General features: G+C 41.0%; 1 protein-coding gene across 2 annotated transcripts in view; it reads right to left on the bottom strand.

Moving 5' to 3' along the window:
- Positions 1-15,472, bottom strand: part of arnt2 (aryl-hydrocarbon receptor nuclear translocator 2) — a 69,489-nt gene extending 54,017 nt beyond the window's left edge. For both annotated transcript variants that reach the window (XM_080052315.1, XM_080052316.1), the window contains exons 1-3: positions 15,232-15,472; positions 4,208-4,322; positions 1,202-1,249 (exon numbers count right to left, since the gene is read on the bottom strand). In XM_080052315.1, the coding sequence (XP_079908441.1) occupies positions 1,202-1,249; positions 4,208-4,322; positions 15,232-15,262 (194 nt within the window). In that variant the 5' untranslated portion in view covers positions 15,263-15,472. The remainder of the gene's footprint in view (positions 1-1,201; positions 1,250-4,207; positions 4,323-15,231) is intronic.
- Between the last annotated feature and the right edge of the window lie 2,040 nt (positions 15,473-17,512).

Here is a 17,512-nt window from a genome sequence, read left to right as displayed (position 1 = left end):
GAACAGATTCCTGGATCATTTGCAGAATGTAACCTGACAGGATACAAGTCTGCTTAAAGGAATACTTCACCCATACGGAACCAGCGGTCTATCATTATAAAATCACTATTATAATATAATGAATTAGGTTTTTCTTCCCTCAGTCTTCCCTTGGCCCAGCTGTCCTGTTAATCCTAAACCTACATTTTACCATGTGTGATGTTACACATGGGAAAATGTAGGGTTAGACAGTGAGACTATAAAATACTCTTTCTGCCTTTTCTCAGGCTAGGATGAACCGATTTCTAAAATGTTTGCACATTTATACTACATAGGACCTCAGAGTTCAATACACCTTCATATCTCCACCGGTGAAGTAGGTCTTTAACCACAGAGTATGTTTAAGTGTGAAGTTATTGTATTTTAATCAGAATTTGTCTGATTTAATTTCCACATATTTGAGCCAGTAGTAAAAACCAGCATTACCAACTATAACAAGAGGTGGGCTGTAAGAAAAGCTCTATTTTCATGTGCTATATTAAAGTAGAGGTGACACCAGTAGGAAAGGGATTCTTGAGTCAGTCTTAATTTAGTTCCTAGCTATGGGAGACAGCAGTGAATGATCTATCTTATAGTAATAACACATGTAGTATGTACAGTACCATTTCCCAGTATATATAAATGTGAAGCTTTGCTGTAGCCAAACAGAGCATGGGTGTAAAAGCTACTGTCCATTAGTTAAGAGTGCAGTTCCTCCTGTGTGCAGCAGAGGGCAGCTCCTCCTCCCCCACCACTCAACATACTGTAGCAGAAAACACATCCACCGCTGTGCTGTGTCAGCTAAGCAAACGCACTGTACAATCCTACACACTTACACAATACACACACTATGAGAAGGAAGAAAAAAACAAGGAAAACAAGTTGAGATCAATGAAATGCGAGAGGATGCTTGAGATGCGGTGAAAGAGAGAAAAAAGCAATCACACAAATAAGAAAACTTGGAAACAGAAAATAATAAGTCATGAAGTGTCCACAACAGTCCAGGTTACAAACACAGGGTATCTACAGGCTTTCTTACAGAAGAATGCTGACTTTTTTCTTGGCCAAATGAATAGGAAAACGGATGCTGAAACGGGTAACTGTGTGACTTTGTGTGAGGAAGGGCTTAAACATTTCTCAGTTGACAGTTGTGGCACTACAATCTACTTTCAATGGGTCTCACCTTGAAAATTTGCTAGGCCCCTCTCCGTCTTCGTCATCAAAGTCCATTCTGAGAAAAAAGAACCACAGGAAATACAGTGAGTCTCTCTTTAAGACATAGCTCTCTCATGGCTAAATCCCCCTTTTGTTTTGCTGGTGAGTTACAAGCAAAACAACCAATATAATGTATCAAATACAAAAGGTGTACTATCCACGGAAATGACTTTGGACAGTAGGTATAGACAGCAGTCGTCAGTTTTTGGCGTGACAGTTGTTGTGTGGTTCCAAATAGAAGCGATAGATCACTGTCCCTGCGTTCCAATGCCCATACTTCCATACTATTTAGTATGCCAGAAAAATAATTAGGATGTCCCAAAACATGTAGTATGCTGAAAATACATAAATGCCCCACTAACTCCAATAGCATTTTGGAGTATTCTACTTTATTCTTGACATTTCTCGACATGATGAAAGAAAAATCTTCCTTATCTGATTTTTCTCTCTCTCCTGTGGCCCTAAAACTCTTCTGTACTTTAGTATGTAGTGTAGTAAAAAGAAAGAGTATGTGATTTGGAACGCAGGGTGTGTTTATCTGGCCAGTGTGGATGGCTCTACTCATTACGGAGCTGATTGCATCTCAACATGTCACCACGGTAACAAAGTGATGAGGCCATTTGGTTTCCCCATCAGCGGGATCAAATCACTGTGGAATAAAAGTTTGAATTCACCAGTGTGTGACGTTAACAGATAAGGCCCAGTGTCACCATGATGGCTTTCTATGAGAACAAACCTTTAAGGAGCGGCCATGCAAAAGACAGCACGAGCACAATCAGATGAGGAAGGATGGTTTTGGTCTGTTGTTTTGCAGCATTTTTTGAGATGATCAATCTTTGCCGAAAAGACCATTGGATGTGTCGTCGCTTTACAAAGTGGCATTTTTCGGAATAAGCTGCAGCGGATACTGAGGCTGGGGGGCCTCATTCCCTTAGGGTTTGCCCTTGCATAGTCCTTGTAGTTTTACATTGATTTTGCTTTTGCTTGTTGTTATGCTTTGTGTCGTATTGTAAATTAAATACAAATACATTGTTATGTGTCGCGGTGGCGCACCTGTAAAAGGGTCTCGGCTCAGTGGGTCTCCCCTGTTTAAATAAAGGAAAAATTGCAGCTGAACAATGAACAGCGTGGTCGGACGGAAAATGTTACAGAAACGTAGTCTTACAAGAGCCTTCAAACCTGCCTGTAATGGAAACAGAGCAGGGTGAAATGGAAATGGAGGGCAGAGTGGCGTTACATGTAGCGGTGTGTGCCTCTGCATACATTACCCTCCTGTAGACAAAGCCCTATTAACATGGAAACCATACCAAGGGATTACTGTTATGGAGCCACTTGTTGTTGAGAGGGTCAGAGGTTTTATGGAAAGATTCACTGAGGCAACCATGACTCATTTTGATTTTTGCTTTTTAACACTAAAAATAATGTAAACTTGGTCCACCATGTTTTTTAACAGCAGAAAAATCACCACAGCTCCAGCCATGAGACTGATCTACAATAACCTTTTATTTATACAGGCATATCCCATTGAGTCCGAAGACTCTTTTGCAAGGGAGACCTGTTCCCATTTACACGTTACCATTCACACACTCATTCAACATTCACACGAGGCAAGGTGGGTGAAGTGTCTTGCCCAAGGACACAACAACTATGACACAAGTGGCAGGGCGGGGATCGAACCTCCAACCCTTTGATCATCGGCCGACCCGCTCTGCCACCTGAGCCACAGTCGCCCCGAATGACAATGACTGCATTAACTGCATAGACACTGTAAGGACAAACAACAGTGATCAATGTCAATGTTAAACAATGCCAATGTAAGGTGTATAGAAAATCAATGAAGGTTGGTTGTTTGTGGCAAATACTGCAAGCTAAATTCCTGAGAAATCGAAAAGCTGCATATCTAATGCTTACCTAATGATGTCTCATTGTATCCTTCCCTCAGCTGTTTGCATGTCTGCAGTATTTTGTCATGATGCAAATGTGCTCAGGTTAACAGCCAGAAGCAGATATATCCGGCATTTACCCCGCCTACCAAGTAGGTGTTGGTGTACCAATTTGAATAATAGGCTGTGGAAACATAAGCCTGAGCCTAGGGTTACCGGTCTGTACCAAAACAAACCCGTACCAAACCGTGCTGTACTGCTCAGTGGAAACAAGGCATAAGCGCCCCTCTCCTGCACCTAGGCTGCCCTGTCGCTACTCAGAATGTATGCATGATCTACCTGATGGCTTCATGCTTCACGGGAGCTGTGTCTGTTGTTGTCTTAGGATCTTAACTCAACTAAAACCATCTACACACAGGCGAGTTCACACATGCATGCACGCACGCACGCACGCACACACACACACACACGCATGCACACACACACACACGCATGCACACACACGCATGCACACACACACACACACGCACACACACACAGCTTGATAAATAAAGCAACAATGACTGAGACAAGAACAGTCTCTGTTGCCTCCCTGTACCATGTTTATTTGCCATATTGTCTAGATCTAGGTCTATATTATTCATTCATGTTTGTGAAGCCCTAATGCATTTGAATGGGCTAAATGTATTGCATTGGCCCCAAAGGATTTTATATAGGTAGTGAAATAATGTACAGTGCCCCTACACACACACACAAAAGCAGCCGGCCTCTGTTTATCCATGTCTTCAACAATGCAGCTTAATCTACAGATTCCATTTAAATGTCAAAAAGGGTTCCATTCATAATGTTTAGTTCACTTTCCAAGAGCTCTCTGTCCCAATTGAAACACGAAACGGTTGCATTGTTTTTTTTAACTTTCTTTTTCCAATGGAATAATGATAAATGATACGGTAATATGTTTGTTACGCTGATGTGACAGTTGACCCTAACATTCTGGGGCATGCTGGCTGTTAGTTTCAGAACCTGCAGTTAATGGTTTGCTGTAGCCACTGTATTTGAAGCGCTTAATTTCCCGGGCTGAAGACACTCACCCTGCTGATCTCCTCTTGCCTCCGCGGCCTGCTGGCACGGCTCCTCCCATCCTCACCGGACCCGCCCCCACTGCTCCTGGCATGGACACTGACCCTGGCAACTCACTGCCCATCTCTGGAACATACAACAGAACAACAGCAGAGAGTTAGCACAGCTATCCATCACATGGGATAAACACACCAAACCTAGGGCCAGGTCTACATAAGGCCCGCTAAACCTGTGCAAATGAGAGAAAAAGGTAGCGTCCCAATTCACAAAGCAAATGCATTCAAAGCTACACTGCTGAGTGAGCAGACAGCGACTGGGTGCTGCAACTGTTAGATTTTGCATGTATGCTAATGGAGGAATACTCATAAATTCACCACAGAATTGCCCCCTTCCTATATATGCAATAAACCTCCACCTAAAATCCACCTAATTCACTCCGTGATGCTATTTAACACTGTATCATATGGGTGCATCTGGCTCTTTCTTTCTTTTTCTTTTTGTCTATCTCCCTTTCAATTCAATTCAATTCAATTTAGCTTTATTGGCATGGCATGACTGTTCTCAGACGACAACATTGCCAAAGCATATACATCAGTGTTAAAAGCCAGTATCAAAATAAATATTTTTTGCACAAAATTAGTTTCTTAAAAAAAACACACTGAATGTACAAACAGACGGCACCGTTTAAATCACGTAAATCGAGATATTACAATAGCAGTAGTATATGTTCTTGTGTGGAATATGTTTAGAGACTGTCAAAGGTTTACAACATGTGTTCATTAATCAAAAGAAGCCAAATGTCTCAAAGTGAATAAATGATGAAAAGTAGAGGTATAAACACATACAGGTTATTAAAAAAGGATCATATTGGTATCATTTCAAAACAAATGTATCACAACATATTTTTAGGTGTTGCTCTTGTAAGAGAGTAGGGCTGGCCCGAATTATTCGAATATCCGAGTATTCATTTGATAAATTAGTATTCGGAGCTCAATTCAGTATTTGGAATAGGGGAGAACAGGGGAATCTGAGGCATCGGGTAATGTGAGCCACCCCCTGTATCTAGGCAACGGAAAACAGTTTTGGTCATGTGAGATATATGTTTTCAAGCCCCTCTCATTTCCCCATGACCCTGAAAGAGAGGACCTCATGGTGCTGTGGTAAGCATGTTTTTTTTACCAAAATAGTAGCCTGGCATTCCCAGACCTGCCACTAGGCGCTGGCAAATTAAATTTGCTGTGCCTGTTGGTCTGGCCACGCTCCGTTGAAGCTTTATCAAGAAGACCAGAAATCTGGGTCTCACGTTTCAATTGGTTCTATCTAATATGGGCGCGCCAGAGCCCTTTATATGGTACTCTGGGGAGGACGTAACCGGATGACGACAGTGACGTGCATGCGACGTCGAAGCCTTGATAGTAAACATCAAAGATGGCTGCGGATATGTTGAGTGAGTTTGAGACTGCTTTGGCCTCGACCCTTAACGATTTGGAAGACGGCACTCAAATATTTCATTAGCAAGTAAGTGGAATGTTCTGTTTTGCCGACCGACAACGGCAAACGTTTAATTTAACAGTTTAACAGCTTATCGCTAAACGAACAGGGCTTACGTCACCTGGTGCATCGCTCTGATTGGTTGTAGGTTTGTTGCTATCCAACTGCGTGCAGTGGCATTTGAAATGCACGAGTAGGAGATTACCCCGTTCTCCCCTATTAGTTTTTAATTTTTCTTTTTCTTCAAAATCTTTTTTTTTTTTTTTGCAAAAGCACCTCCAACTGCAACATATTTCTTCAGCAAATAATGATTAGATACAGAAGTTATACAACAATTGTAAAATACACATTAGACTTTCATTTAAAATATATTATCGAATTATTTGAACTTTGACCTAGTTGGCCGCTGACCTTTCAAAGCACAACCGGTGATATCAGCTGTAGGCTTCGGCAGCAATGTGCCGAAAAGGCATACAGGCTGCCGGAAATTAAAAGAAGAAGAAGAAGAAGAAGAGCTGTAGGCTACATGATGTTACCAGAGCGAGGCAAACTAAAGCGGCACCAAGCGCAGTAGGGAGAGAGAGATGGAGGAAGAATAGATTATGTGTTCCTCTTAACTCTATAACACAACATTAGCGCGATTTTGGAAGGAAAAGTAGCCTAATGATTGGCGTAATGCTAACGTTAGCTTACTTTAGCTGTTTGTTTACGTTCGTAATGCAGTGCTGCTATCGCCCATCATCAACGCTGACTTGCTTGCATCATGGGAATACGCGGTCAATAATGGATATAATATGGACACAAAAGACTATCAATATTGGACCTTTGTATGAATTTATAAATCCCAGAAAAGATGCATGTTCCGGGATGAATTGAAAAGCTCGTATAAGGGCTACGATGGCACAGAGGCCAGCTGATTTGGAACGGAACAACAGCTGTTCGCTTCCATGGGGAAAAAGTAAGAACTCCGACTATATTACAGTTTGAAAGTTATTAAAGTATCAACAAACTACACAGCTTACTGTCTCGGCTCACACTCGGTTTCAGGGTGTACATTTGGATTATTAATGTTGGTTTTGATGGTGTGTTTTTTTAGAACGAGTACTCGAATATTCGCACGGAAAATCTAACGAATATCCGAAGCCTGTAAAATGGTATTCGGGCCAGCCTTATAAGAGAGTGTAACAGCCTATTAAAGATTTCTCCTAATAGATTTGTATGACGTAATTTCAAATATTTTGGACAACCCATCTTTAACAAGAAAACTTTGTATCACCAGCACCAATACGAACATAGAAGATCAAGTCAGGAGATGATACTTTCCCCACACGTACATAGGATTATTTACATTGTTTAATTCATCTTTTGAATACATTGTGTATCAATCAATCCCTCACTAAGATGGGATATCAAATTCTTATTTCTGACGATTTCTTAGGATACACACACACACACACACACACACACACACACACACACACACACTGTCCTGCACAGAATCTTCTTGACTAATCTTCTATTCAGTGCTGGCCTAGTTTTAAATGTTTGCTGTTCCATTCAATGAGACTGATTGTGATGATGTGTTTCATTATCGCTGGGAGGAATAATGACACAACGTTTTTTCAAACTCCACCTCATATTTACTTCTCTTTTATCTCTCACTGCCACTGCATTAACTTCCGTCATGTACAAATCCATTGTGTTTGCTTTGCTTGTTTTCCCCTCCATCTCTCCGCTCTATTCATTCACTCACTCATTCAGATAGATGCTATGGATATGCCAAACAAGCCCTCCGGTACTATGCCCCAGTGCATCCAGCGACATAGTTAATATTTGATAACCGTCTTTGCTTCCAGAGAAACACAATAACACACACACACACACACACACACACACACACACACACACACACACACACACATTGTAAAGCATGGCCTTCCCAGGTGGAAGCACTTGTCCATCATTCATTCATGAAGATAGTATGAGTAACACAACAGGCTTCAAAGCAGCGTAATCTGATTAGCTGCCAAAGCCTAGCACGGTTGTCTTTCCCCTAACATTCTAAAGAGGCCCACAATACACAACTAGTCAACAACCTACGGCGCACTTCACTTCACCATTCAAAGTGTTAAACCTGGGCTATAAACAAATACATTGGCTCAATCCCAGTCCAATTGGTCAACTCTCGCTAAATGATATAACAGTTGATTGTCCCTGTATTTAGATGTTCAGTTAACTTGGGTTATGATTCAATATATGAGCAATCTTTCTATTAAAGACCTACAGTACTTCACCGGTGGAGATATGAAGGTGTATTGAACTCTGAGATCCTATGTAGTATAAATGTGCAAACATTTTAAAATCGGTTCATCCTAGCCTGAGAAAAGGCAGAAAGACTGTTTTATGGTCTCACTGCCAAAATATAGGGTTGGGATTCACAGGACTGAGGGAAGAAAAACCTAATTCATTATATTATAATAGCGATTTTATAATGATAGAACGCTGGTTCCTTATGAGTGTAGTATTCCTTTAAAGTCCTTCTCTTTTTCTTCCTCTAAAATAGTTCTTTGAATATGTTTTTCAAACTGTTGTGTGGTTTATGTTCAGATGAGAATATTATCCCATTGGTGCATATTCTCCATGATCAGGAAAATGAACGATAAATGATCGATTTAATCATAATTATTTTTACATATTAAAAATCTAAAATACAGCGTGTTTTTATCATAGACTACATATAAAAGATGTTTTTAGTGTTTTTTCTTTCTCTGTGTTGCTGATGTCATGTTACAATATCTTACGAATCCAAAGCACATTGATTAATACCGTATGCAGTGAACTTTCTTATTGGCAGGTCTATGCTGCCCTGTGCTGAAGAAGAACACTGAAATGAAACACTTATGGGAGAATGGAAGCAAAGAAAAAGGTTTTTGTTTGTTTTACACGTCCAGCGGTTATACTGAAACTGCAAAGTGCACTATCATTCATTGGGAGTGGTGCCTCTGGCCTCTTGGTTATTTAAATTCTAATAAAATTGGGGTGGCTGTGGCGAAGTGGGTAGGGGCGGTCATCCACTGGATTGCAGGGTCAGAGCTTCGATCCCACGCCTACCCACCACATGTCATATAGCTGCTAAATGCTCTACTATGGTCACCAGCGAGTGGCTCACTTTGTCCGTTGACTGTTCGGTGCCTAGCAGACTAGTCTACAGACAGACAGGTTGAAGAGCTTTTTCACTGTGAACTGCTGCCAGCTGTACCAAAGGTTGATGAGGTGAACATCAACCTTTTGAGAGAAGAAGTGCTCAAACTTGCTGTTAAGCCAAACGGAGAGCTAAGAGGTGAATAATGATCAATAGATTCAGTAAGCGACTCCTTTCACAATCACATTATTTTGACCCAGTCCTTTGATAGATTTCTTTTTGTTTGTTTTTTTAAAGATATTTATAAGGCATTTTTCATGCTTTATTGACAGTGTGAAGAGACAGAGGTGAAATGGGGCAGAGAGGGACCCGGGCGGGAATCGACCCCGGGTCTGCTGCTGGGCCCGGCCCGGGCGCCCTGTTTGATAGATTGTTAACGTGAAATTATGGTAATAACAGCTTACATTATCACAACGGAAATGCATGCATAAGAAGAAAAATATGTGCATTATATCTCACCTCACCTATATATATTTTTAAACAGGCTGTATAGCCATGATTCAAATACTTGAACATCTACCATGCTGAACCATACCATCAATAAAGTCATATGACTATTGATTTTTATTACATTAACATTCATAGCGGTATAGTCATAACGGATAAAATAACACAGCCCCACTTATTAGTGTCACTTGCAGCTCAACTGTCACAATGAAAAAGTTGTCCCTATGTCACTGTCCATATAAGCAGAAATGAAGTTAGAGTGCTAGCATGTAGCCAGTCTAAGCATGCAATGACTGGGGAAGTAAGTTGACAATCAGTGCATCCCTAATGCATGGCAAGTGTTTCAGCTTTGCTCTGATGCAGTACGCAGGGGTTGACACTAAGGTTTCAAATGCACTTGCCCATAGGGCAAGTACAGGTAATGTTTTACTTGCCCGAATGTTGTGTTCACTTGCCCAAAAAAAACAAAAAAACTGTTAAACAATGATATATACAGTATAGGCTAATTAAATTATACATTTTAGCGAACCATATCTCTTAAATGCAAACACTGCCTACTTGTCTCATCCTGACCACATAAAACGAACAACAATTCATATAAGCCTATATATCATGACATCACACTACACCAAGCGCTTGGTCCTGCTGCAGCATCGTGAAAGGAACTCTTTTTGCCATGCACCTTGCCCAGGGGCTCAGAAAACTCAGTCTAGCTCAGAGTCAAGCTGAATGTTAGCTTCCTCAGAAAAATGTAACTTATTTAAAACGGTCACATTGTGCCAAAAAGTGATCGTGTGCCATAAAATGATTAAAGTCCACCATGTTAAAGCTATTGCCCAGTTACACTGTAAGTAGGGAGGGGGATCATTAATTTCTATTCATATTGATACCATTATAAAGACTCCACAATCCAAATTTTTATCGATACTTTTCTATTATTTTGTTTAAAGAGAACTGGTATTATTGCTTTAATTGCTTATAAGATGAGCAGAGTTCAGGATAGGACTTTAAGCATGTCATAATTCCATATTTAAGCCTACTATTTAGTTTATATTGCTGGGAAAACAAGTTTTTTACCCAAACTGTAGGCTATTATTCAAGCTTCCCGCGAAAAACTCAAATTTCTTATTTTCTTGATGTTACATTTGAACACATCATGATGTCATTTTATTGACCTTTGCCTTATAATCATTTTACTGAGCCGACCTGAACACATCACATTTGAACCGTTAGCGATTTTTTTTCTTTCTTATCCTGCAGATTTTAATATGGATTTAAAAACTATCCGATTTTTTAACTGCGGGACTTGCTACAGTATCTCGTTTGTTGATCACCGCTGCATTGAATGAATGATGAGACGGTGCCGAGCCCGTCTGCAGCGGCAGTGGCTCAGCAGACAAGAGTTTTTTTTTTTTTTTTGGGAGACGGAACGGGTTGAAGGAGTTTCTTCAAGACAGTCGAAGGTAGAACACTTTTACAGTCCATGATGCGGTCCAGTGATGGAATAATACGCTGAAGTAGGCCTAATTAGATGAAGATGACCCGACTCGATATTTAAAATTACATAATGTGACTTAGCCTACTGGACTCCATAGCGGTATCGATAAGCTCAAACGTTATTGATTTCTGGGTTTTGAATATAGCGGAACCAGGTCCGTAGGATAGAGCCGGCTTTCGGAACGTAGACAGCGAAACTGCGCGCGCACACAGGCTGTGTGTGTGTGTGAGAGAGAGAGAGATAGAGAGATCGAGTGCGAAAGAGCGACCGTGATGCTGCTGGCTGCCGCGCGCAGCTGCTCAATTGTGAATATAGCCTATCTATTTTGTGTGAGTTAGCGGGAAAAAAAATGTTTTGCAGACTGTAAAACATATGAATACATAGCCTAGACTACAGACAAACCCTCTAAAATCCACTTGCCCGTTCGGGCAACCAAAAAGCAATCTCAACTTGCCCAAACATTATTTTCAGTTGCCCCGGGCAAGCGGGCAACCGTTAGTGTCAACCACTGAGTACGTTTCTGCTACAGTCCATCAGAGGCATCCTGCTTTTAACTCAGTCACATATAATACATCTTCTAACAGCCAAAGCTAAAAAAGCCCTGAGGTTAAATGCATTAGTAATGAGCCTGTGCTGGGAGCCTAACAGGGGGGGTGCTCCTTTACTTTCTCCTTATCAATCACTGCTCCCCTCACACAAGGTTGTGTATGTCTCTCTCTCTCTCTCTCTCTCTCTCTCTCTCTCCAGTCGTTCCCACAACACTTGGCCTATCAAACATCCTTAGGACATTTATCATATAAAAAAGGACAATTAATTCACCCAAAAGGAGCACACACACACACACACACACACACACACACACACACACACACACACACACACACACTTAAGATAGTAGAACTGGGTGCAATAGTAGTAGGATGTCTCAATTGTGTTTATCTGTTGAACATTATTTTTTTATTCTGCTGCTCACTATCTTAACCAGGTTCCCTTTGAAAAATAATATGAAAACACACTAGTTTAAGCTGCTGACCCTTTTCCGATTCACATCTATAGATTTCCTGGGTTGGGTATGTGGGTATTTTACACACTATTTTTACACACTAAAAATGATGTAGAAAATACACACTTGAACAAATTTAAAAAACCACCACAGTCAAATTACAATTTCCCAACGGAATCAAAACCAACCAACCATTTCAGTAAGAAAAACTGATGATGTTCATTTGAATCTGTTGATTATTTACAGTATGTCTCCAAATAATCAATGGTTCACTCATTAAAAGGAGTGCAAATTGTCAACAAATGGCCATTACAGTTTGCAAGAGCCCAAAGAGGCGTGTTGAAATGCCCATTCAACAGCACAACTCGTATGCAGTTTGCTGTGATATAACAGAAAAGCAGCAAGCAAATCCTCAAAATTGCCACAGAGAATGTTGGGAATTGTTGCATTATTAATGGGAAGATTTGTAAAATAGTCGTGATCGCTGTATTTGACAGCTATCACAAATATTGGAACTATAGGTTACAACTGTGAGTGACATCAGCTCCGAGTTGACTGTGTTCCAGTAGCACAAAGTTGTAAATTACACAAGAAAGCATGAACGTTTGCCTTTTGGAATCCCCTCTGGTTAGCCATTGTTAGCAATACCAGTTGATCAACACTATTTTGTGCAATGTGCATACACATTTTGTAGCAACGTATACAGTATAAAATGAGCAGTACCATGTAGGTGATTTAATGTCACACAAATAATATTGAACACAGCTTAATCTCCGGCCTGCATGCGTTCCAGGGCCTTTGGAAGTTTTTGTTTTTATTTAGTTTTGATAAGACATGGTCCTATAGGTCTCAAATTCTCAAAAGTGATGATAAAGGTAATGCAATGGGACGCAGTGTTGGACATGCCCAGGCGGAGATTGTATCTGCCATAGCGCCACAGACTGGCTCATATATGTCTGAGCGCTGCAGGTAAATGGCATTACTTCTGAGTCACAATGGCGGATCAACACACAGAGTAAGAAGAGGACAGTTTAATTACGGTCTGAAAAAAAAGATTATTATGGCGTATTACAGTCGACACTGTTCGGTTTCAAAAAGGAACTCTGGGAAATGAGGTCCAAGGGGCTCCACACTCCAGCAACTACATCTTACCGCCAAAGCTGCGTGCCGCTAGAAAATCAAGATAACTCAAGTATGACGGATTACAACTTTAAAAATCACCTCCAAACACGCACAACTCATTAGATCATTTCACTTATGTCTCAAATGCTCTTAACACCAATTGGATCTGGGTGAAGGCCAGCTGGAGATAATCCTATGGTGATACAGCATTCCCCACTATCTGGTCTCAGGTCAAATCACCTGACCACACTGCCATGCACAGGGATATACAGAGACTGGTCTCAGATCAGCGGGCCTCCAACAACAGCAGCAGCATTAGGCTTGACTTAATTCTAACTGGGTGTCATCAGCGGATAGAGGAGCTGCACGTATAGCTCTCACTGCACGCTTCCGCCAAACATCTGAGTGGGTCATTCCAACAGGCCTGACATGTAGGGGAGAAAAGAGCAGGCCTGGAGGATGCACACAGCTGCTCCTCACTGCCTTTCTTCAACCAAGACAAGGCCAGGGATATGTGTTTTTTTGCCTTCCCACAATGCTGTTCTGTTCCTCAATCCGACTGACAGTGTTCATTTCTCATCTGTTCATTGTTCATTCTAACAACACCTCCCCTCAACACTGTATGCAGCCAAGGTGCTCCTGATAACCAGCTTGTTTTTTTTTTAATTCCCCCTTTTCATTTACATTGAACCATGAAGTGACACGGAGAGCGAGGAAGAGGCTGACTTTGGAGCTCTCAAAGGCCATTATTCTGAGCTAAAAGAACACTGTTTCCCAATATGGACAGATCATTTGGGTGTCATTTCCATTTACCCCAAATACTTTATGAAGTCCTATTTGGAGTGGCTAGAAGCAAAAGCTGCCATCTGGAATCACTATTAATACTATGTCTGTTTGTTTTTTCATTAATGCTGAATAATAACAACTTCAAGGCATATTCTTCACATGCTATTTATACAGTGCATTTTTCACAATTATTGAATTAATGGCAGATGGCACGGCCCATATTAGCAAGGCATTCATTGAATACTGCGAAAATGATTAAGTAGCCTATAGTAACAAGTAATAGGAGCAAGATGGTTCGCCTACTTCACAGGCACTATATATAAAATGTATTTACCGTAGTTGGATTGTATAATCTAAAGGGTAAGAGGATTCTTTGGGTGATTCTATTCTGGTCCCCAAAAACTCAGTATTGGGGGGACGGACGTCACGCCAGACTCCACCGGAAAATGTTCACTTTAAATATGTTTGCCCAGAAACCAAAATAAGCATGAAGAGCTTCACATTAAGACGAGTGACATATTAACAGCGAATCCCAGTAAATTGTCAAACATGTGAACCCCCACGGACCACCTTATCAAGTCAATCCTCAAAACGTTGTTCTGACACAACTTCAGTAGGCTAGAGCCCACCGGACAGAATCAACAACAGCCTGGGCATGGATTCTGAAAGTTTAGTTAATATTTAAATAGGCGTTACTTGCTTGTCACATTGGCTACATGCCCGATAGCAGAATGATTTAATTCCCTTTTCATGTTCTCTCCGGTGCGTAGCCTATCTAGCCTAGAGCAAATAGGAAATGCCACGAGATTATTAAATGAGCAGATTTTTAAACGGGGTTCGGCATATCGCTCTGTCCGTGAGAGGGGTCCATAGCAGGGCGAACACTAATGCCTTTCTGTGCAATAAGGAATCAACAGGCAAGAAACAGAGACATATAGGACCTAGTGACAATATAGTGAACCAAAGTCACGCTTGACAGTCCACCTCTCTATGGTCAACTAATGTTTAAAAGCTTCCTATGTCAAACATATAGCCTAGGCTAGCTCTGCCATACGAAGGACAATTCTGTAGGGCAGCAATATGCAAAATAAGCTTTTTGTATCACAGTGAGGGAAAGCGAAGGGTCGGCGAAATGAAGGCTTTAGCCATGGCTTTACCGAGAAGATACAGGAACCAAAATACTATATTGAAGGGGCATAAATACGCATGGTTTCTCAACAAAAACCGAGCCGTTTTAACGTATGAGCACATACATTAGCCGTAAAGCTGTGAAGAATAGCGGCAGAGTAAACCGCGGTTCAGTTCACTTCAGTGGGGGAAGGGGGATGGATGCTGGGGCCAGGCTTCGACGGCCTGTCGCCCGCTACAGCCTCTCTCCGCAAACAGCCCCCCACACACAAAGCAGCTTCTCTTTTGTTACGTTCTTACATTACAGCTGTAAATATTCAGTTCTGTGTCTGCCAACAGACCGGGGTTACTGACTTACCGGACGGGTTGACCGCGGCGGGAGTTGCCATGTTTCCTCAGCGGAGAAAAAAATAACAAAACGGCAGCGAGCGATGGAGATGACGCACAATACGGCTCTCAAGCCCCCGTGAGAGACAGTGTAAACTCCGCGGGATTGGCACGCGAGGCTCGGCTCCAACCAACCGCCTCACATCCGTTAACGGTGGAGGAAAAACTAAGCTGGCTTCTGACGACCAACAAAAAAGCCCCGTTTCTGGGCAGAATAGGGCCTATAACTATCTGTACAAGCTGTATTCTTAATGAAAATGTTCTACAAGACCAGTCTTATTAAAATGCAAGATGTCTGAATGGTAGCACCGCGAGATTTTAGGCTTGCTTGAATAAATTAATGTTATACAGTCTGACTGATGCAGTGATGGATGTAATGTGGAGATGGGCTATATGGCGTTTGGAATGTAGTAGGCTAGTGCTTAGTGGTGATTTAAGTTTGCTTGGCTTGTTTGTTGAGTTGTTTGGTATTTTTGTTTTATTTTAATTTGAGTCTTTGTGTCACTATTTAGCGAACCTCTGACAGTATAGCCTATGAGGCTACAATAATTCTCTTGATTGTCAGCTTAAATTGTTCAGTCAATTTGTTTGGCATTAGGCCGAGTCTATACAATATGTAGGCTATATGAAGCCATAAAGTCTGCAGTTTTCATATTACTAATTGACTAATTAACAGAAGAAAATATGTACACAGTTATGTACCTTTTACTTTTTCTCTGTTTTTTTTTCTTCCCAGTGCCGAATAAAATATTTTATTGTCACGAGTTGTGTGGTAGCTGGTTGGCTTGGTTATGTGGTTAAAAGGTTTGATAAGGAATGGGGAAATTTACTTCTGGAACCAGAGCTGCTAAAAAGTCACTGTTGAGCTCTAGTCTAGCCTATAGCCTATCAATCTAGGCTACATGTAGGACATAATAATAACAGCCTACATAAAGGGTGACATTCTATCAAAAGTGGTAGGCCTATGAAACATTTCTGATGAGTTTGATCATCATGAAAAATAATCAAAACCAAAATAAACACAAGCAGCACTAAGCCTAATAACAACCAGAGCGAAAGCCTGTTTCTCAGGTTTAAAGTAGGCAAACGTCAGCTTCAGATTTGTTTAGTTGTATACTTGTATGTTATGTAGCCAACACTAGTGCATAAGTCTAGGCCAACCACCTTATTCCTGCCTAACAAGTGCCATCTCTGTAAAAAAAAAATATATAACTTTTAACTATCATTTAGGTTGGTGTATAGTATCTTAATGTTGAGTAGGCTATTTAAACTTTATACCCTAACTTGTGCTCTTTGCTTTGTGCTCTTTATTTATGTAGGCTAGTGAACTTGTAGGATTGATGTGTTCTAGTTTGTTTACTTATTTTCTGTTCCTTATCATTTGCATCTGTTTTAATTTTTTGACTGTAGTGAGAAAAGTGAGATCTTAAGACTGTAATAATCAAACAAAGTGTATTTAATAATCAAGCAAGGAGTATTCAATCAAACAACAGAGGCTTCATGTTCTATCCAGTAAGAACATGGAGGTCCATTCGACCCAGCAAGCCCCACGATTACTTTCTGAGCAGAATGGCCCCGATCAGATGGCAAGTCACATCTTAAATACAAGTCAGATCAGCGTCAAGACTAATGTTGTGTGTTTCAATTGGCAGTCAGGTGAGGGGAAGGGGGTGGGGGAGGGCTCAGTGACAGACTGTTTACTGTTGCAGGGGGGGTATCCAAGGGACGGGGGGTGGTTGGGGAGGTACAGTCTGAGTACTCTTCAATACACATTTGAGGAATTTAACCTTAGACATACAGGAGTAAAACAAGATAAATACAATGTTTCCTATTACATTATTAATCAATATATATATATCAATATCTGCCACCACATGACATTCTGTCTGGAGGGGATCGTTAACCTTTAAACTTTACACGCCCTGATTTGGCCATAACAACCGTTATGTTTTGTTTCAGTGGCCAGATTAACCTGCCAGGGCAGAAATGAGTTGCTGGCTACTTACCAAACGCCTGTTCCTCCTTTTAACGATGTGTACAATGTGTGTTTTATATGTCATTATAGCCTACTACCCTTTTTCAGGTGTGATGTGTGGCAGTTTGATTGGATATATCATTTCAGCTGATATTGTGCTCTAGTGCAGAATATTCCCAGAAGAAATTTCAATTATATCAGCACAAACTGGAGCAGTTGGACCCCCTGGGTTCAGGGAAATGGCTCAGTGGATCTAGTTCCTAATTAAGGCCATGTG

Source organism: Ammodytes marinus (assembly GCF_949987685.1).
Source record: "Ammodytes marinus genome assembly, chromosome: 1".
Lineage (NCBI taxonomy): Eukaryota > Metazoa > Chordata > Actinopteri > Uranoscopiformes > Ammodytidae > Ammodytes > Ammodytes marinus.
This window is presented reverse-complemented; position numbering and strand designations above follow the sequence as displayed.